At 40.8% G+C, this 23134-nt stretch overlaps 1 protein-coding gene across 3 annotated transcripts in view; it reads left to right on the top strand.

Annotated features, from left to right (window-relative positions):
* Positions 1 to 23134, top strand: part of pde4cb (phosphodiesterase 4C, cAMP-specific b) — a 143876-nt gene that overhangs the window by 88023 nt on the left and 32719 nt on the right. For 2 of the 3 annotated variants that reach the window (XM_063013487.1, XM_063013490.1), the window contains one exon: positions 21033 to 21215. In XM_063013487.1, the coding sequence (XP_062869557.1) occupies positions 21033 to 21215 (183 nt within the window). Of the gene's footprint in view, positions 1 to 6217; positions 6350 to 21032; positions 21216 to 23134 lie in introns of those variants that run through there. The other variant, XM_063013488.1, reaches the window with a different exon arrangement.

Genomic DNA, 23134 nt, shown 5'->3' with positions numbered 1-23134 from the left:
AATTTTTAAACAACTTTTGGATTGGACAGGTAAAGTACATTTGTGTGAATGATAAGTTTATACAGCATTGTTAAATCTCGTTATTTTTAAGAGCTTACATTTTTCTTCATAACAGCAGTAGATTGAACACATTCCTTCTTGCATGTCATTGGTTCCTGCAAGACATGTTTTGATACTTTAAGTACACACATGGAAATATATGCTTCGTTAGACGTAGCCTGGACTGGAAAAAGAGAGGCAATTAATAAAATGATAACAGTGACTGGTCCTAAAATATCCTCCAGAGTCTGGAACCGTTCCCAGAGTTCAGGCAGCAGTGTGATTATGGTGTCTGCCTGCGTCAATGCTCCATCCCTGGCCGCAGCATGGTTGACCTTCCAATCGATCTCTAATGAACAAATCCGATGCACATTATATCGTTCTGTTCTCTCTTTATGGCTGGACTTATTCACAAACATAAGAAGCATTCACTTTCACTGTTGCATAAGCACCCATGAGAAAGTGGCTTTGCAGGTCACAAAATAAGCAGCTTGAGAGTTTTATCTGTAAATATTTATCTCGAGCCAAAGTGTTTGAGAAAGGAAAGTACCCAGTAATGGTTTTGTGCCTAATTTGTTCTGCCTTTATAAGGTTTTGGGGTTTTGGACTGACCTCTTCTGGTCTTATTGTGAATTCTCTGATGTGGGTTTGTACACTGATCAGCCATAACATTAAAACCACCTCCTTGTTTCTACGCTCACTGTCCATTTTATCAGCTCCACATACCATATAGAAGTACTTTGTAGTGCAATTACTGACTGTAGTCCATCTGTTTCTCTACATACTTTTTTAGCCTGCTTTTACCCTGTTCTTCAATGGTCAGTGGTCACAAGACCACCACAGAGCAGGTATTATTTAGGTGGTGGATCATTCACAGCACTGCAGTGACACTGACATGGTGGTGGTGTGTTAGTGTATGTTGTGCTGGTATGAGTGGATCAGACACAGCAGCGCTGCTGGAGTTTTTAAATACCATGTCCACTCACTGTATACTCTATTAGACACTCCTACCTAGTTGGTCCACCTTGTAGATGTAAAGTCAGAGACGATCACTCATCTATTGCTGTTGTTTGAGTTGGTCATCTTCTAGACCTTCATCAGTGGGTTTGATTCCCAGGTGAAGCGGTCTGGGTCCCTTAGTGTGGAGTTTGCATGTTCTCCCTGTGTGTGGGTTTCCTCCAGGAGATGCAGTCAGGTAAATTGGAGATACTAAAATCGCCCTTAGATGTTTGTCTGTGGTTGTGTTTGTGTGTCTGCCCTGTGATGGACTGGCGCCCTGTCCAAGGTGTTTCTGTGTGCTTTGTGCCCATTGAGATCTGGCACATTGAGAGCTTCAGCAGTCCCCACGACAAGCGGCTTAGAAAGTAAGTGACATACACCGATCAGCCAAAGAATTAAAACCACCTTCTTGTTTCTACACTCATTGTTCATTTTATCAGCTCCACTTACCATATAGAAGTACTTTGTAATTACTGACTGTAGTCCATCTGTTTCTCTGCATGCTTTTTTAGCCCCCTTTCACACTGTTCATCAATGGTCAGGACTCTCCCAGGACCCCTAAAAAACAGGTATTATTTGGGTGGTGAATCATTCTCAGCACTGCAGTGACAATGACATGGTGGTGGTGTGTTAGTGTGTGTTGTGCTGGTATGAGTGAATAAGACACAGCAGTGCTGATGGAGTTTTTAAACACCTCACTGTCACTGCTGGACTGAGAATAGTTCACCAGCCAAAAACATCCAGCCCTGTGAGCAGCGTCCTGTGACCACTGATGAAGGTTTAGAAGATGACCGACTCAAACAGCAGCAATAGATGAGCGATCGTCTCTGACTTTACATTTACAAGGTGGACCAACTAGGTAAGAGTGTCTAATAGAGTGGACAGTGAGTGGACACAGTATTTTAAAAACTCCAGCAGCGCTGCTGTGTCTGATCCAGTAATTTAAATTTGATTTTATTATTACTGTGTGCGTGTGGGATTTTTTTTATCTTGCTATACATTTGCTTTAATTTAGATAATAGATAGACAGACAGACAGACAGATAGACAGATAGATAGGTAGACAGATAGATAGACAGACAGACAAGACATTGATTTAAATGCTTAGCTCTAACATTTTATCTCTTCTGCTACAACCTGGTTGTAGTGGGTTTATACAGTACCACAGCTTTTAAATCTAGCAGTGAGGTTGATAATATTGTATTGTTAGATTGGGTTTAAACATTTTTGGAAGGAATATTAATTATAATAAGAGCTTTTCTCTGGACGGATTTATTTCGAATGCTGCGGTCTGACCTGTGATATATCTAGCACACACTAGATGGCGCTATTTGCTTAGTCATGGATCATACTTCTCTACGGCATTGATAAATACAGGATTTTGCTCTGTACACTGGCTAAATGTGTTCCTAAATTAGCTGTATATTCATTAGCCTTTCTACGTGGTCAGTAAGCTAAACTAACATGAGCTATAATTATAGTTTAAAGCCTTTAAAAGAAGAACTTTAATTACTTAAAGACTATCTATGTTTTATACAACGCCTAATCAGAAAAAGTTGGGGCCGTGTGGAAAATGCAGATAAAATAAAAAGGCAGTGCTCCTTTTGACATTTACTTTAACTTTTATTTGATTGCAGACAGTTTGAACCCAGGATATTTCATGTTCTGTCTGCTCAACTTCATTTCATTTATTAATATACCTCCATTCCTGCGTTTCAGGCCTGCAACACATTCCAAAAAAAGTTGGGACGGGGGCAATTCAGGGCTAGTAATGAGGTAAAAAAATAATAATAATAACGATGTGATTCCAAACAGGTGATTGTAAGCATGGTTTCATACAAAAGCAGCATCCAGGAAAGGCTGAGTCTTTGATGAGCAAAGATGATCAGAGGATCTCCAGTTTGTCAACAAATGCATGAGAAAATGATTGAAATGTTTAAAAACAATGTACCTGAAAGAAAGATTGGAAGGGATTTGCATATTTCTCCCTCTACAGTGCATAATATCATTAAACCATTCAAGTTATCGGGAGGAATTTTAGTGTGTAAAGGCCAAGGGCGTAGGCTTAAGCTGAACGCCCGTGATCTTCGATCCCTCAGTAAGGAATTACTTTGGCAAACCTTTGTCAAGCATGACAATACGAAGTTACATGCACAAATGTCACCTAAAACTTTACTGTGCAGAAAAAGAAGCGGCGTCGCCTTCTCTTGGCTCAGAGGCATCTAGGATGGACCATGTCCAGAGGCGGCGTCGCCTTCTCTTTAGCCCAATGAATCGTACCCACTGGAACCCTGAATAGGTAGTAAAATTGGCCGCGAATAAGTGAAATAATATTGTTGTTTTTACTGTTACTTAATATTACTTGTTATGTATTTACCACTTTTAGTATTAAGACTAAAGAACTGTCTGTACTGTTACTAGTTACACCACAGACACACAAGGGCAACCTTGATGTTAATATTTAAATATCAATGATTAATTATTGATAATAATTAAATATCACAAATAATTAAGCCTTAGACCCTTAATAACTTCCAGGCAAGTAAACAAATAAGCATTTTATTATTATTATTATTCAATGTTGTTGGACAACAAAGGTACAACTCCTAGGTGTCTTTTTTTTACCCCCCTTTTTCTCCCGATTTAGAAGAGCCAATCCGCTGCTGGGGACCCCAATGGCATTCAAGAAGGGTGTCTAATCGCCTGACACCCTCCCTCCGATGTGTGCGCAATCCACCAATCCCTTCCTTTCCCTCTTTGCCTATGGAAAGCCATGTTCCAATCTCTGCGCTCCTCCACTTTCTGTACAGACACCCCAGGCAACCAAGGTCCTTACACGGCATTGATAACCCCATCCCTTAGTCCAGTCTTTCACACTGCAGAATGGAAGCCAGTTTTGTCTGTTGCAGGCATTAGCCAATTGTGCCTGCTAGAGGGCGCCCAGCCTACCGGTAGCAGAGCCGAGATGCAAACTCAGGACCTGGTCCTTTCTTTGGGCAGTTTGCATCTTCTCCCCGTGTCTGTGTGGGTTTCCTCCGGGTCTCCAAAAACATGCAGTTAGGTTACAAAATTGCTCTCGGTGTGTGTGTGTTGTGCACAACTGTAATTAGTTCTGAGACTAGGCAGAGTTTCTCCTTGTGGAATAACTAACACCTGTTAAACATGACCAAGTGTCTATGTCCAAAAATGTAATGGACATCTAAAAAATAGTAAAGAATTCAATGAAATTAAGCTTAACTCTAACTACACTGATCAGCCATAACATTAAAACCTTCTCTTTGTTTTTACACTCACTGTCCATTTTATCAGCTCCACTTACCATATAGAAGCACCTTGTAGTTCTACAATTAGTGACTGTAGCCCATCTGTTTCTCTGCATACTTTTTACCCTGCTTTCACCCTGTTCTTCAATTGTCAGGACCACTACAGAGTAGGTATTATTTGTGTGGTGGATCATTCTCAGCACTGCAGTGACACTAACATGTTGGTGTTGTGTTAGTGTGTGTTGTTCTGGTATGAGTGGACCAGACACAGCAGCGCTGCTGGAGTTTTGAAATACCGTGTCCACTCACTGTCCACTCTATTAGACACTCCTACCTAGTTAATCCACCTTGTAGATGTAAAGTCAGAGACGATCGCTCATCTATTGCTGCTGTTTGAGTTGGTCATCTTCTAGACCTTCATCAGTGGTCACAGGACGTTGCCCACGGGGCGCTGTTGGCTGGATATTTTTGTGGTTGGTGGACTATTTTCAGTCCAGCAGTGACAGTGAGGTGTTTAAAAACTCCATCAGCATTGCTAACACACCACCACCACCATGTCAGTGTCACTGCAGTGCTGAGAATGATCCACCACCCAACTAATACCTGCTCTATAGTGGTCCTGTGGGGGTCCTGACCTTTGAAGAACAGCATGAAATGGGGCTAAAAAAAAAGTATGTAGAAAAACAGATGGACTACAGTCAATAATGGTAGAACTACAAAGTGCTCCTACATGGTAAGTGGAGCTGATAAAATGGACAGTGAGTGTAGAAATCACTGATCGGTGTATATTAAAAAGTGCAGATGATCTACAAAATAAACTAAACTGTAATAGCACTGGGGTCTCTATCTCTTCCAGTATGTGGTTGGCGTTGAAAAGGGCACCTCTAAGTTTGCAGTAACGCTTCTGAGTTAGCAAATATTTATTCTAATTTCAGTAGGGCTTCATTTCAGCCTCAGGGAAAGTAAAGTCCCACCTTGAAATGAAACAACCCGCTATGTTCACAGCCCTGCAGTTTGCATGCGTTCTAACTGAGCATAAAGGTGACCTGCTCAGTGAGTGATTTATTTTTTATTTTAATTAGGGTATTGATTCACAGCTGATCACAGTTAAGCACCCAGCTGGGTCATAAATTTTTAGATGAGTGTTAGTTATACCGTACTGTTGATATTGAATAGTCGGTCGACTTAACGTTGCTGCTTTTTTTCTTCAACAAAGAGTTAACGTTGGAGACTTTCCTTGAAGGCTGGAGCCACCCGTCCTGTGGGTCCTCCCTCCCATTTGAGGGCTGTGACCTCACTGTTCGTTTGGCAGTCATTCAAGAACGCTAAAACACACGTGCACCGAGCCGCAAACAGACACACACACGCATGCACTCCATATCGGGTGGGGAGGCTCCTTCCACATATGTGCTCAGCTGTCTAGAGGGTGGTCAGGCTGCAAGAGGGGGAAATCTGGGGGCTTCTAAGAAAGAGGAAAGAAAGAAGGGGTGAGAAAATAAGACACCGGACGGACTGAAAGAAATGGATCGGAGCCCAACAACACTGTGGATTTGCTAAAAACACAAGAGGGAAAGTGACCCAAAGGAGCGCCAGGCATTTTTTTTTACTCTTTGATTGTGTCTGCATGGTGTTAGATGTGAGGAATCCCTTAAAATGCTTTAGATCAGGAAGCAACATGTGACATGGATCTAAGACAACAAACAAGTCTATCAACCTGTCGTCCTGAGGAGGGATGAAAACCAAAAGATATTTCTGACTCAAGTCTTTTGCAGACTCAAAAGGATTTAAATACTCATACTTTTGGGGCTTGTCAGACATGAGAACAAATTCTAGCTCCAAGAAGGCATGGGCACAAGAAAGGACAAGGTAAAGAGCATTTCTAGAGGACAGAGACGCTAGAATTACTAGAGAGACAGAGACTATGAGTTTACCAACTAACTGTTTCTTTCTCGCACCCACTGACCGGGCTTTCAAAGTTAGAAATGGGAATATCTGCGGATCTCCGTGCGCCGTCAACCGTCCCATTGACATCTTGCAGAAACGCAGGCGGTAATTCTTTTTCACTGTTTCCTTTTCATGTTACCACTGATTGTTTTCAGAAGTTGCAGAAGGTTGCAGGTGACGTTCATTCTCATCAAATCAAAAGAGATCTTTATGATGGTGTCCTAGTTGTGGTCTAAGCTGTGGAGCTGAGCTTTAGTACACAGTTTGCATAGACTTGTAAGGGACATGCATGTTATCAGATTTTAAGGTTTTCTGAAAATTATACATATATATATACACAAATCAGCCATAACATTAACACCACCTTCTTGTTTCTACACTCACTGTCCATTTTATCAGCTCCACTTACCATATAGAAGCACTTTGTAGTTCTACAATTACTGACTGTAGTCCATCTGTTTCTCTGCATGCTTTTTTAACCCCCTTTAATGCTGTTCTTCAATGGTCACGACTCTCCCAGGACCACTACAGAGCAGGTATTATTTAGGTGGTGGATCATTCTCAGCACTGCAGTGCCACTGACATGGTGGTGGTGTGTTAGTGTGTGTTGTGCTGGTATGAGTGGATCAGACACAGCTGCGCTAATGGAGTTTTTAAACACCTCACTCACTGCTGGACTGAAAATAGTCCACCAACCAAACATATCCAGCCAACAGCGCCCTGTGTGCAGCGTCCTGTGACCACTGATGAAGGTCTAGAAGATGACCAACTCAAACAGCAGCAATAGATGAGCGATCGTCTCTGAGTTTACATCTACAAGGTGGAACAACTACATAGGAGTGTCTAATAGAGTGGACAGTGAGTGGACAGTGAGTGGACACGGTATTTAAAAACTCCAGCAGCACTGCTGTGTCTGATCCACTCATACCAGCACAACACACACTAACACACCACCACCATGCCATTGTCACTGCAGTGCTGAGAATGATCCACCACCTAAATATTACCTGCTCTGTGGTGGTCCTGGGAGAGTCCTGATCATTGAAGAACAGCATGAAAGGGGGCTAACAAAGCATGCAGAGAAACAGATGGACTACAGTCAGTAATTGTAGAACTACAAAGTGCTTCTATATGGTAAGTGGAGCTGATAAAATAGACAGACCAGATTGTACAGTGTTATATTCTCTTAACTGAGGCCATATGTACCTGGTGTCTTGTTTTTCGAAATGGTTCTGGTTTGTGACATACATTACAAGTATTAATATAAAATATTTCTGGGTTATTACGTTGTTGTATTATGTGAATGGTAAAGCAAAATATTTTGATATGTTTATGTCAGGACAAGATAAATAGTCCTTATAGATGTTATTTCCTTAAACTTAGGAAAGCAAGTGTAGAAGGTTGGCCACAGTTTATGAAACTGGGTATTAAATGTGTGGCTTGCACAGTACAAGTTAAGGTTGGGTTTAGGATCAAGTGGCATTTTCAGTTGAGCTACAATCAGAGAACAAAGTCATTAAAGCCATTTAACAGCTTACTGAAGTACTTTGACTCTTTGTAAGGTCTGTCAGCATAGTAGAGTCTGTCTACAGACCAAATCAAAGTAAAGTATAGGAGCATTCAATAAAAGTCTAATCAAGTCTAATCATAGTGAAACACAGTTCTGGAGAACTACACATAGACATCATAGGTATTATACATACATTAATTCATAGTTAAGTCCATCATAAAGTGCTGGAGAATAAATATAATAGAGGCCACATCCCTCTGGTGTCTTGTTTTTCAAAATACAGTAGACCCTTGACCTACGAATTTAATTGGTTCCAAAGGGCTGTTCTTAAGTCAAAATGTTCGTTAGTTAAACCTATTTTTCCCATAAGAAATAATGTAAATAGAATTAATCCGTGCCAGACCTCCCAAACCACCCCCTTACCTAACCTCTCTAATGTCTTAAATGGTCTTTTTTGTTATAAATACAAGTATACACCATAATAAATTTCCTTCTTTTTATATAAAATGTATCTACCAGAAACAACAATAACTCTCATATTTCTTTATTATCTTCTTCTTTATTTTAATAATGTTGTATTTTGTAGGTGTAATTGCACGAAAAAAGAATACTTTACTGAGCCGAATTCCTTCTTCTCTCTCACTCACTGTCCCCACTGTCTGATACACAGTGACATCTACTGGCAGAAATAATTATACAACACAACAAATATTGATTTTTTTCATTTTCTCACCACTGCGCTTCCTCTGCACCTTCTTTGGGGCCATTTTAATATTGAATTTTACAAAATATAAAGAAAACACCGGGAAAGCACCGTCTACTGTCCGAATGTTCGCTCACTGTATATATATATAGAGAGAGAGACGGTCGGAGTCAACTTGTTCGTGACGTCACGTGTTTTGCGAATTTCTGTTCGTAATCCGAAATGTGTTTGGTAAACCGTTCGTAACTCAAGGGTCTACTGTAGTTGTTCTGGTTTGTGACATACATTAAAAGTATTAATATAAAATGTTTCTGGGTTATTATGTTGTTGTATTATGTGAATGTTAAAGCAAAATCTTGTTAAAATAAGTGTAGAAAGTTTGCCGCAGTTCACAAAACTAGGTATTAAATTTGTGTATTTTTATTAATTCTCATGGCATAAGCAGGGCCTTATTGTTGTCTTAATCTGCACATTACAAGTTTAGGTTGGTTTATTTTAGGGTCAAGTGGCATTTTCAGTTGAGCTACAATCAGAAGACAAAGTCATTAAAGCCTTTTAACAACTTACTAAAATGTAAAAAAGAGATCTTAAACTGGGCGCCCAGGTGGCGCAGCGGGATATTCCGCTTGCACACCAGCAACAAGTTTCTGAACTCCTTGGTGTTGCCACCCGTCGGCTGGGCGCCATCTAGCGGGCATAGTTGGCAGTGCCTGCAGTGGATACTAATTGGCCACCGTATCTGCAGGGTGTGGGCCAGACTATGTGTGTGGGTCTTCGTACGCTGTGTAAGGACCCTGATTGGCGGAAGAGACGCCTGTGCAGAATGCATGGGTGAGAAGAGGAGGGCTGTGCACGTGTCGGAAGAGGCGTGCACAGCGACGTGCTCTCCTCGGATGCAATCTGGTATCCCTCAGCAGCGGAAGACAAAATTGAGTACACTAAATCGGGAGGAAAATGAGGAGAGATTTTAAACTGAGATTTTAAAAGTACTCCTACTCTTTATAGGGTCTACCAGCATAGTAGAGTCTGTCTACACACCAAATCAAAATAAAAAAGCATTTAAAAAAAAGTCTAATCAAGTTTAATTATAGTGAAACACAGTTCTGGAGAACTACACATATCCATCATAGGTATTATACATACATTAATTCATAGTTAAGTCCATCATACACACTGCTTAGGTCAGGTCAGTCGGACCTACGCAGGCAAAGCCAGGTAAAGTTATGTTTCCTGTAAAATATAGCGGTGGTAGTTTTGGAAAATGTACACAGAACAAAGGAAGATCTTGAATTAAAGCCTGGAACCCTCCATAACAGACATAAACTAACAACAGATGGCTGGACTTGTCCTTTAAGACACCCATGTGTCTCTTTTTCACAAACGAACATGCCTCTCACATGTGGAGTCTGGTCCACCCGGGAAACAGTTGCTTTTTGAATCAAACCCCGAGCATACATGATTCAGCGTGACATGTCTCATGAGGCCATCTCATAAAGAACATTTGTGTCATTTCCTGTTGTTGAAGAGGCATGTACCCAGGTTGCACAAAAATGACACTAAAGGGAGCCATTGGGGAACGGATTCCTTAAGAACTGATTGTACGTTTTCAATGGCAGGAAACTCATGAAAGGAATACCAGGAATTGTCTTTTATTTGCAGTTTGCGTTTATCCGGATGGAATTTCTTTTCGTCTGTTTGCGTGTGTGTTGCTGCAACAATTTTCAAATGAGGTCATAACCGTGCACCTCTGTACCAGCTCAAATATTCCATCTCCAATAGACGTATTTGTCATTAACCTTTAATAGAGCTGCGTTTAAGTCAAGAGTTAAAGTGGAATTAAACACACCATTGTCTCTTATCTCGTCCACATCCAGTGCTGCTATGCTCATTTATCTCTGATAGAGGAGCAAACCCAGCTGCAGCTTACGTCAAGCCCAGATCTGTTCATGGTGACACAGGCGTCTGTGGTTATGGCTTCTGTTAGTGGTTTATAACAAACTAACTGTGTGTGTGTGTTTAGTGTGGGCACACTGTGGGCACACTGTTTGTGTGTTTAAGGCATTTTTTTTAAACTAGCATTTCGTGTAATCCTCTGACTGAGTTTTACAGCTCAAGCTAACAAAGCTAACAACAGAAATTTAAGCCAGCTAGACTGACATGAATTAACATTAAAAAGTTATTAAATACAAATACAAAGTGTGGTGATTTTGGAACCCCTAAACTTGAAAGTAAAATTATTAAATGATCAAATCCAAATACTTTAAAGTCCTGGTAAGATAAAACAAGTGATCAACTTTAGTTTGCTGTTTAATATACTCTCAGTGCACATTAATGTACATATTTACTTCAAATTAACACACACAATGTATTCGACTGTGTACTTATTAATATAAGAAGCTTGTATTTATTAATGTAAACACAGATTTATTTTGTCCCATTCTTCTTGCAAACACGTCTTAAGATGTGCAACGGTACGGGGTCGTCGTTGTCGCATTTTACGTTTTAAAATTCTCCACACATTCTCTATTGTGGACAGATCAGGACTGCAGGCAGACCAGTCCAGTACCCGTACCCTCTTCTTCCGCAGTTATGCCTTTGTAATGTGTGCAGCATGTGGTTTTGCATTGTCTTGTTGAAAAATGCATGGACGTCCCTGGAAAAGATGACGTCTTGAAGGCAGCACATGTTGCTCTAAGATTTCAATGTATTTTTCTGCATTAATGCTGCCATCACAGAAGTGTAAATTAGCTTTGCCAAGGGCACTGACACAGCCCCATACAAATGACAGACCCTGGCTTTTTGACTTGTTGCTGATAACAGTCTGGATGGTCCTTTTCGTCTTTGGTCCTGAGCATACGGCGTCCATTTTTTTCCAAAAAATATCTGGAATGCTGATTCATCTGACCACAATACACATTTCCACTGTGTGATGGTCCATCCTAGATGCCTCCGAGCCCAGAGAAGTCCAGAAAGGCTACTTTTTTGCATATTAAAGTTTTAAGTGGCATTTGTGCATGTAACTCTATATTGTAGTGCTTGATAAAGGTTTGCCAAAGTAATCCCTCACCCATGTGGTTATATCAGCTATTGTTGAGAGGGATCGAAGATCACGGGCGTTCAGCTTAAGCTTGCACCTTTGGCCTTTACGCACTGAACTTCCTCCCGATTCCTTGAATGGTTTAATGACATTATGCACTGTAGAGGGAGAAATATGCAAATCCCTACCAATCTGTCTTTGAAATACAATAATTTCAATCATTTTCTCACACATTTGTTGACACTGGAGATCCTTTGTCCATCTTTGCTTATCAAAGACTCAGCCTTTCCTGGATGCTGCTTTTGTACCAAACCATGATTACAATCACCTGTTTAAAATTGCATCATTATTTAGTTTTTTCACCTCATTACTAGCCCTAAATTGCCCCCGTCTCAACTTATTTTGGAATGTGTTGCAGGCCTGAAATGCAGGAATGGATGTTTATTAATAAATGAAATGAAGTTGAGCAGACAAAACATGAAAGATCTAGGGTTCAAACTGTCTGCAATGAAATAAAAGTCAAAGTAAATGTAAGGAACACTGCATCTTTATTTTATTTGCATTTTCCATACTGTCCCAACTTTTTCTGATTTGGGGTTGTACCTCAAAGACTGGATTATGAGTACAAAAGAGTTTTAATGTTGTCTGCAGAGAAGGATCACACTGACTAGAGACCCACACAGAGACTCTGTGAATGCGATAACACAGGAAAAAATAAACACACTTCTATACTCCTGTCTTTGTCTTTGTTGGACAGTGGAAGATTCCAACGTTAACAGAGATTTCTTAGCTAGAACATAGGAACTGGTCTAAATCAGCTAGAACTGGGTTTTGGAGGTCATATAATGCATACAAGTGATGCACTTCTTATCACGTACACCACGTACACATCCAGTAACATTCTATTGTAGCAGTACTGGCAATCATGCCCTAAGCATTTATACATTTTCTCAGTGGTAATTGATTATGTATTAATACTTCTAATGTATATTATCATTTGTCTCTCACAGGTTGAGGTCTGGTGACTATGAGGGCCAAAGTATATAAAGTTTTGTCATTTCATACCTATCAAATCATTAAGTGAGCCATTGCGCTCGACAAACGTTGACATTGTCATCTTATAATAGACCACTATTGTCGGAAAAGAAATCAGCAAAGGAACCACATTGATTTGCAGTGAACCTTCTTCTATGGGGACAGAAAGACCCAACCAATGCCAGCAGCAATACCTTATAGCATAAAACCTTAAAACTTTCTGAGCCCCTTTGTAAGGCCAAGCATTTATGTTTGTACCATTCTTTTGGTGTACGCTATACATCCTTAAACACAAAACACTAGCCAGTTACCAGTTAAGCAGTGTTTGTCAGTGACGCCCTTGCCATCTAAAGCTCGATAATTAACTCTTTTTTAAAGTCACCTAGATTTATTTTCTCTGAATATTACAATAGTGTCAATATTCAATATCCATCTATCATATATTATTTTTCTGCAATAATGTCTTATTTGTTTCTATTAAACCCATAGCCACACACCAAATCAAAGACCTGCCCTCTTTACCACCATTTCACACTTGAATCTTACCCCAGCCTGTGCATTAAGCCTCCATGGCCGGGCACTTTACTACTTAATTGCTTTTGCCCTGCAAGTGCCGTGCACTGTCCTATCAGGATCAATGCGATGTTCCAAATAAAGCATGTATCTGCTGAGAGCCTAATCAGACCCAGCAGTGGGGAGAGTGGATCCGGGAGAGAGATGTGCTCTGGACGAGTCCCCGTACGCCTTTCGTCTTGAAGAGCCCTACCATCAATTATGACATGTTTAGCGCCACAGTCCTCTCAGACCACCCCTGGAGATGGTATTGATTGTGCCATCTCATCACTTATGCACCTGCTACACAGGGGATATTTGTGACTAGTTTATGTGGCTACAATACTACAGTATGTATTATATGGTTGTTGTTTTTTTATTTAGAACACTATCTAAATTTTAATATGTGATTTTCTTTTTAAAGTTTGGGGGGGTTTTTTCTGTTTCACCTGGCTGGTAGAAAATTAAACAAAACACATTGTAACTATTTAACAAAACCTATAGCCTTGGACTAGAGATTTGAACTATAAGTCATGTATTATCATAAGTTCTTTGGTGCCAGGTATTATTTATGGGCATATTTCTAAATACTATATTTTACAGAGGTAATATGCTATATGCTATGCTTCTAGGTGTTTCACCACTACAGTTTCAGACAGTAGAAGCTGTGTTTTTGCAGAAGCGAAAATGTGATATCGAACCCAACCTTCTACTTCCTCAAACACAACCAGTTGTGTTTGTAGAGTGCCTGACCAGGCCAGTAGCACCACAGAGACTTGACCCAGGTCACAGCGGTGGTGGATTAGCAAATGACTGCTGTAACACCCGAGGGGCCAAGATTTATTGGATGGATAAGTCTCATAGTTAGACTCACTCACTGTCACTACACTCACTGTCCATGTTATCAGTTCCACTTACCATATAGAAGCACTCTGTAGTTCTACAATTACTGACTGTAGTCCATCTGCTCCTCTACATACTTTTTTAGCCTGCTTTCACCCTGTTCCTCAATGGTAAGAACCCTCACAGGACCACCACAGAGCAGGTACTGCAGTGACACTGACATGGTGGTGGTGTGTTAGTGTGTGTTGTGCTGGTATGAGTGGATAAGACACAGCAGTGCTGCTGGAGTTCACTCACTGTCCACTCTATTAGACACTCCTACCTAGTTGATGTAAAATCAGAGCCGATCGCTCATCTTTTGCTGCGTTTGAGTTGGTCATCTTTTATCTTTTAGACCTTCATCAGTGGTCACAGGACGCTGCCTGGATATTTTCGGTTGGTGGACTATTCTCAGTCCAGCAGTGACAGTGAGGTGTTTAAAAACTCATACCAGCACAACACACACTAACACACCACCACCATGTCATTTTCACTGCAGTGCTGAGAATGATCCACCACCTAAATAATACCTGCTCTGTGGTGGTCCTGTGGGGGTCCTGACCATTGAAGAACAGGGTGAAAGCAGGCTAAAAAAAGGTATGTAGAGAAACAGATGGACTACAGTCAGGTTAAGTGGAGCTGATAATATGGACAGTGAGTGTAGAAACAAGGAGGTGGTTTTAATGTTAAGACTAACTTAGCACTTGTTGCATCGTCACACGCACCCTCCGACGTGTAAAGTACCGACCCTTCCTTTACACCAAACCCTTTAAACCATGTATTTATGAACCTCACTTTGTTCACTGAGGCATATAAGGAGGAATAATTAGCTACCTAAAACTATTTAGATGAATTCCAAACTGCCAAGACCCTTGACTTACGAATTGGTTCCGAAGGGCTGTTCTTAAGTCAAAATGTTCGTACGTTAAACCTATTTTTCCCATAACAAATCATGTAAATAGAATTAATCTGTGCCAGACCTCCCAAATCACCCCCTTACCTAACCTTTCTAAGGTCTTAAAAGGTATTTTTTGTTATAAATACAAGTATATTTCCCTTAAATCTTAAATTATAGAATAGACATTCCTGTAATAAACAATAATAGACAACAATACACAGTAGTACTGTACATAAATACACATCACATTTCAGTACAGTACGTGTGCTGTACTTTACACTATAATACATTTCCTTCTTTTTATATAAAATGTATCTACCAGAAACAATAACTCTCATATTTCTCTATTATTTCCTTCTTTATTTCAATAGTGTTGTATTTTGTAGGTGTAATTGCACGAAAGAAAGAATACTTTACTAAGCTGACTTCCTTCTTCTCTCTCACTCACTGTCCCCTCTGTCTGATACACAGTGACATCTACTGGCAAGAATAATTGTACAACACAACAAATAGTAATAGATTTGTTTATTTTCTCAGCACTGCGCTTTCTCTGCGCCTTCTTTCGGGCCATTTTAATATTGCATTTTACAAAATATAAAGAAAACATTGCAAAACACTGTTCGCTGTCCAAATGTTTGCTCACTGTATATATATATATATATATATATATATATATAGAGAGAGAGAGAGACGGTCGGAGTCCACTTGTTTGTTATGTCACGTGTTTCGCGAATTTCGGTTCGTAATCCGAAATTTGTTCGTGCGTTAAGTTGAAAAAAAAAACGCACGTAACCCAAAATGTTTGTATGGTAAACGGTCCGTAAGTCAAGGGTCTACTGTATATTATCGTGAAGTTACAAGGTATTTTTACTGTATTAGGTTACAGTGTGTGTGTGTGTGTGTGTGTGTGTGGCTTTATTAGAACATTCAGCACAGGAAAGAAAGGCTTAAGAGGTGCAACTTCCTGTGATGTCAATGAGTTCTTAGAGCTACGTTTATGATTTAAAATCTTTCTTTTAGTTTCTTTTTAATGCAGGTACATTTAAACAAGCATCTATTTTTCTTCATTTTGCCCCTCTGTCCATAATAAAAAAGTGTTTTGACTTCTTTTTAACAGATCTAAAAACAGCATTTAGCATTTTAGTGTGAACAGAGTGAAATACAGCTTGGAAAAACATTGATGTGTGATTGTCAAGAATCTGCTTGAAGAAGGTTATAAGTGTGTGATAGTGAGGGTGAAAATAGATTAGGTTTGTAGATTTGCAAAATATGATATGCATTTTTGGTCTTTAAATGTACAATAATCATTTTACAATAATTACAATCATATATTTTTTTTAATCTAAACAAATGTTAGTGTCTAAGACGCTACTAGATCTTTATCTAGTATCTTTTTCATTTCCATGGTCAGATGAGACAAAAGTAGAGCTTTTTGGTAGCAAATACTCAAGGCAGGTTTGTCGTAGTATGCTTATATTGAACCTAATACACTGTACGTTATATGGCCAAAAGTATTTGGACACCTGACCATGAGGTTGATGGACATCCTGTTTCAAAAACAAATGGTAGCTGCGCTTGGGCGGCGCATCAGTAAAACACGCTAGCACACCAGAGCTGACATTTCGACTCACGAGTTTAAATCTTAGCTCTGCTACCAGCAGGCCGGGCGCCCATACAGACAATGATTGGCTTGTCCGAGGGTGGGTTTCCGGATGGGGATTCCTCATAACAAAGTGCAATGCCGACCTCTGCTGGCTGATTGGTGGTACCCGCACAGGCGAGGGATAATGGGATCGGTGCAAGACTCTCCGTATGCCGTGTGAACTTGCCTCATGCAGGTAAAAAGAAGCAGCTGGGTACTGCACATGTGTCAGAGGGCAAAATGCAATGGGCTTGATTGGGAGAAAAGGTATTAAAAATGGTATTGAAAATGGTATTAAAATTGTTTAATTCTTTGGCATTTAGCAGACGCCTTCATACAAAGTGACGTACAGTAACTGTACAGTATATTGTCTAAGCAAATAAGGGTTAAGGGCCTTGCTCAAGGACCAAACAGTGGCAGTGGTGGGGCTTAAACCAGCAACCTTTTGATTACTAGTTCAGTAGCTTAACAGCTAGGCTATAATAATTCGAATAAGAATAAGAAGAATAAACAAAATGATATGAATTATATTATAGTATAGTACAGTACAGTTCTCACATACATATGTATCATACTGATGAGAGTCACCCACCCAATCATAAAAGCTAATTTGATTGAAGAATTTAATTAAATTGACTCGGTGTTAAATATATCTCCAAAAATACATGAGTGCTCTGATATGCCACTCACACTGAGCACAGCTATTACAAAAGCCCTGGCTACTTTTGCCTTCTCTAATATGGCACAGAGTAAAAATAGAACTGTTGATTTCTCATGTAGCTGCGAGCAGGCGTTTATGTCAGATGAAGAGACACAGCATGGCAAGTAGTGTTGCTTCACCTGGGGGGGGGGGGGGGGGGGGGGTGTGCTGGAGCCAGCTTTTCAATTGGCGCAAGGCACACAGTAACACCCTGGACGGGCCACTAGTTCATCGCAGAGCAGACACACACATACACACACCCATTCACCTATAGGCCAATTCAGTGTCTCCAATTAACCTGACTGCATGTTTTTGGACTGTGGGGGGACACCGGAGCTCCCGGTAGAAACCCACGCAGGCACGGGGAGTACATGCAAACAATGCACAGAAAGGACCAAGGCCGCCCCGTCTGGGGATCGAACCCAGGACCTTCTTGCTGTGAGGCGGCAGTGCTACCCACCGAGCCACCGTGCCGCTTGCCCTCCTAATTAATACTTTTGAATTAATGCTACCCAAAAAAAGGATAAAAACAGTTTGGGAGGGGCGGGGGGGGTGTTAGTTAGCCAGTGTCTTCTCTGGCTTGCTCTGTCTTTTCAACAACCTTAATAAAGGCAGGCGGACGAGATGAGAAATGGTACGTTCCACTTAAGGGGTGTCTGAAATCGTATTCTGTATAATTAGTCCCTTTGTGAATTCCATAAAGTGTGCTTCTCTACACAGGTGATCATCTCTTTGCGCCCCAGAAGAACAAGCCAGTGAAATGTTATGCTCCCGATAGTTTGTCTATGAACAGTTTCTTTCCTCATAAACTCAGCAAACTATGAAGACGCTCGGTTAGATTAGCAATTGGTTTGTCAAAATGTCCAAGGTACTGAAATGGCTACTATCACAGCAGTTGTATTTCATAGCAGAGAAACACCAATTCCACAAATGCAGCATCTCCCTCTTTGGGTTTGATCTGTTCCCAGGCGGTGTCTGGTCTAAACCCCAGACCACCTGAGAGCTTCAAAGGTTCCTTGTCTTAGTGTTAGCAGTAGCACTGGTTACTAGCACTTGTCACTAGCATTAGCACTTAGAGAATCGGGGCCGATCAAGGCATTTTTTAACTGATCGGTATCGGCTTTACTAAGGTCGATCCTAAGCCGATCCTTTGTTTTACGTCAGCATGTCTGCTGTGTGGAAATACTTTAAATTGAAAAGTGAAACAAGTCCAACAGCGGTTGTAATGTCTGCAATGCGAGCGTTTCACGAGGCGGTAGGAGCAGAGCTGCGTTCATTACTGTAGAATTTTACTATTTATATGGTGTGTGAGTCAAGAATCACTCCGGTTTACAAAACAACGTAGTGATGCACTTGCTTAATAAAGAAATAAATACACGGTATATTCACAAATTGTCGGGAGCAGAACACTTTATTAACTTCTTCTGTTACGGTACCGAATAGCGGACAGCTAGAGTCATCACGTTAGCCAAGCACGCTATTCCATGCACTATGGCTCGTTAACGTCTCTTAGCAGTTGTCTTGAGGACATAGGGAGGTGGATGGCTGACAATTTCCTTCAGCTGAACGAAAGCAAGTCAGAGGTTATCATTTTTGGGGGTCCTCATCACATCAATAGTGTCTCCAATAACCTTGGTCACTTGTCTACATGTGTCAAAACATCTGTGAGAAATCTTGGTGTTATCTTTGACTCTGACCTCAGATTTGATAAACAAATCAACTCTGTGGTAAGGAATAGTTTCTTCCAGCTCAGAAATATTGCGAAGATTAAGCCTTGTCTCTGCTATTCTGACCTGGAAAAAGTTATTCATGCATTGATTTCTGCAAGAATTGACTGCTGTAATTCTCTGTATATTGGGATTAATCAGTCTCTGTTGCTTACAGGTAGTCCAGAATGCAGCAGCAAGGTTACTGACTAATACCAAGAAAAGAAACCATATTACACCCGTCCGTGCCTCACTACATTGGCTGCCTGTTCAGCACAGGATTCATTTTAAAGTGCTTTTATTTGTTTTTAAAGTGCTTAATGGTCAAGCCCCGGCTTATCTCAGCGGTATGCTTTCTCCCGCAACCACACAGCGATCTTTAAGATCAGCCACTCAGAACTTGTTGACTGTTCCTAGGGCTCGTTTGAAGCTCCGAGGCTATGGAACACTCTACCTCCTAATATTCGACAAGCACCTTCGACCACTGTTTTTAAATCACTCCTAATAACATACCTTTATAAGCTGGCATTTGAACAGTGAGGAGCCGTGGTAATTATAATAGTTTAGTCTGTTTTTATCTGTTTTTTTTCTCTCTTACTCTGTATTTTTATTTGGTACATAATGTTGTCTTATGTATGCTTGTTCGATGTACAGCACTTTGGTCAACGTAAGTTGTTTTAAGAGTGCTTTATAAATAAAATTTACTTACTTACTTACTTACTATGGAAGCCCCAAAGAGTCAAAACACACTCACTTTGCGTAGAAACGTCCATCAAACACGGCAGAGATGCTGATTTTCCTCAAAAAGAACCTTCACTTCATTTTGAGTGTTCTAGTTTTACTACTACAATGCTGCACTAAGTTTGTTTACTTTTATTTTGTAAAAATAAAAGAACATTAAGCAATAGCTTGGATGCGGGCATTTTTTTTCCTACAGCACTGCAGAGCTATTCAGTTGGTAAACATACAGTACATTGGATTAATTTGAATAACTGTAATGTACTTGAAGTGTGCACTGTGTGAACAGTATTATCTAGTTCTTATTTAGACAATATCTAGAAAATACAAGTATCGGTTTGAGACTCGGTATCGGATCGGGATAAAAATTAAAGATCGGGATCTGGAACAAAAAAACGTGATCGGGACATCCTATTAGCACTTGTATTTTTTTCACTGTTGTCATTCTTAGCATACAACCGTTAGCAACAGTGTTGCCAACTTAGCGACTTAGTCTCTATATTTAGCGAGTTTTCAGACCCCTCTAGCGACTATTTTTCAAAAAAGCGACTAGCGACAAATCTAGCGACATTTTCTGGTGTTATTGGAGACTTTTGGAGACTCGGACGTGAAAGCACATATCGTTCTGCAGTTACTGTCCTCAACGAGCAGCGGGTGCTGTCGTTGTTCTCTGTTGATTTATCCTACCCAAAGTACCCATCGATTTGTCCTACCGAGCATGCTCACATCTGTTTTTGAGTCGAGTGGAACGCCTATAATTCTGTGCTACCATTTGTGGTTTTAATTCCTTTAAAACTTTAAGTGTATGTAATGCCGTTATTATGTTACCTTAGAAGATATTGCTTATAGAGGGTTAGCATATTATTTACTACTAAATGTTTTAATTTAATTAAAATCCTAATAAATAAATTTGAGATATATGTCTGAGATACAGATCAATGGATCTATGTAGTTGTACTACCTATAGTTTATAATAGTGTTTAGATCTATCGAGATGTGCTACCACTACTTATAATAAGAGATAGACCTATCAACATGCGCTAACTCATATGCAAATTAGGTGATTACGTCGTTTAGCGACTTCTAGCAACTTTTAGGACAGCCAATAGCTACGTTTCTTACTGAGGAGTTGGCAACACTGGTTAGCATTGACACTTATGATGGTTGTTTATAATTGTATGATGGTGTATTTCATATCTCTGTGTGATTGTTTGTACTGTCCACTACTGACTAGTGTCAATTCTGGGCCCCAATGCAGAGATTTGACCCTCGGCATGTGACTACTTCGCCTGTGCCTACATTCAACTGCACTTACATGTTGCCAGTAATTCATTAAACCCTTAATTGCAATATACATGTATTTCTATCCCTGTCTTTGTTTGCAGTTTCGATGTGGAAAATGGACCGTCAGCTGGAAGAGCACTGGACGCTCAGGTCAGCCCGAGCTCTGGACTGGTTCTGCAGGGGAACTTCCCCCACAGTCAGCGGCGCGAGTCCTTCTTGTACCGCTCTGACTCCGACTTCGACATCTCACCCAAGGCTATGTCCCGAAACTCCTCCAGTGAGCTGTGAGTAACAACACCTTGACCATTAGGGCTCTATGGCGGCCATATCATCACTTCCAGGGCTCCTTGTTCTTCTTTACACTGAAGATTGACATTGGCTAATGACATTGGCTGTATGTGAGAGAGGGAGGCCTCAAAATGTATACACACTTCAATAGTTGTTATTCATACCTGTGTATACATTTTTGGGCCCTCTGTATATATTATTTAGAATTGGGGTCCATTAGTTGCCTTGAAACCGCCTGGCGTGTTTTGCATGTTTTCCTCATGACCGTGCATGTGGGCGGATTAACAACTCTTAATTACTCTTAGTTTTGGGCAAGTAAGTGAATGTGTGATTGTGAGGATGAATTTTCATGTTTTATTCAACCAGCAGTAAGCAGTTACTAAAAATAAATAAATAAATGAATGATTAGATATACACTGATCGGGCATAACATTATGACCACCTTCCTAATATGGTGTTGGTCCCCCTTTTGCTGCCAGAACAGCCCTGATCCGTCAAGGCATGGACTCCACTAGACCCCTGAAGGTGTGCTGTGGTATCTGGCACCAAGATCTCCTGTAAGTTGCGAGGTGGGGCCTCCATGGATCGGACTTGTTTGTCCAGCACATCCCACAGATGCTCGATTGGATTGAGATCTTGGGAATTTGGAGGCCAAGTCAACACCTCAAACTCATTGTTGTGCTCCTCAAACCATTCCTGAAGCATTTGTGCTTTGTGGAAGGGCGCATCATCCTGCTGAAAGGGAATACCGTTTCCATGAAAGGGTGTACATGGTCTGCAACAGTGGTTAGGTAGGTGGTACGTGTCAAAGTAACATCCACGTGGATGGCAGGACTCAAGGTTTCCCAGCAGAACGTTGCCAAAGCATCACACTGCCTCCACCGGCTTGCCTATTTCCCATAGTGCATCCTGGTGCCTTGTGTTCCCCAGGTAAGCGACGTACACGCACTCGGCCATCCATGTGATTCATCAGACCAGGCCACCTTCTTCCATTGCATTGTGGTCCAGTTCCGATGCTCACGTGCCCATTGTTGGTGCTTTTGGTGGTGGTTCCTGACTGGTCTGTGGCTGTGCAGCCCCATACACAACAAACTGTGATGCACTATGTATTCGGACACCTTTGTATCAGAACCAGCATTAACTTCCTCAGCAGTTTGAGCTACAGTAGCTCGTCTGTTGGACCACACGGCCCAGCCTTCGCTCCCTACATGCATTAGTGAGCCTTGGCCGCCAATGACCCTGTCGCTGGTTTACCACTGTTCCTTCTTTAGACCACTTTTGATAGATACTGACCACTGCAGACCGGGAACACCCCACAAGAGCTGCAGTTTTGGAGATGCTCTGACCTAGCCATCACATTCGTCTAACACATCAACTTTGAGGATAAAATGTTCACTTGCTGCCTAATATATCCCATCAACTAACAGGTGCCGTGATGAAGAGATAATCAGTGTTATTCACTTCACCTGTCAGTGGTCATAATGTTAGTGGTCAGTGTATATTTAATGTGCCATATATCTTTTATTACTTATGTATGTAATTTTATTGTACAGCGCCTTGGATGACACTCAATGTCTTTAAAGGAGCTTTATAAATAAACATGCTTTGACCTGACTTGACCTTTCCTTCTAAAACAGTTACTTTAAACATCTCATAATGCATGTTAACGTAACTGCTGCCTTTACCATTAGCGTTTCCTGTCAACCTTATTGTTAAAGTCCCAAGTTATTTTGGCCAAACTTCCAAATAAGGTCATGAGACTCCTTTTGTTTGTTATTTCTTTTTTATTCTCAAGGGAAGAGGGCTTGAAACAGTGGGAAGTCAGTTGCCTGCCTCGGTGAGATAAGCGTGTGGCAACCTTATTTTCCTTATAACAAGATCAAATGTGTGTATTCGTCTACTGACACCCACAGTC

This window comes from Trichomycterus rosablanca, chromosome 17 (genome assembly GCF_030014385.1).
Source record: "Trichomycterus rosablanca isolate fTriRos1 chromosome 17, fTriRos1.hap1, whole genome shotgun sequence".
In the NCBI taxonomy this organism is placed as follows: domain Eukaryota; kingdom Metazoa; phylum Chordata; class Actinopteri; order Siluriformes; family Trichomycteridae; genus Trichomycterus; species Trichomycterus rosablanca.
The sequence above is the reverse complement of the archived record's forward strand: the minus strand, read 5'-3'. Positions and strand labels throughout refer to the sequence as shown.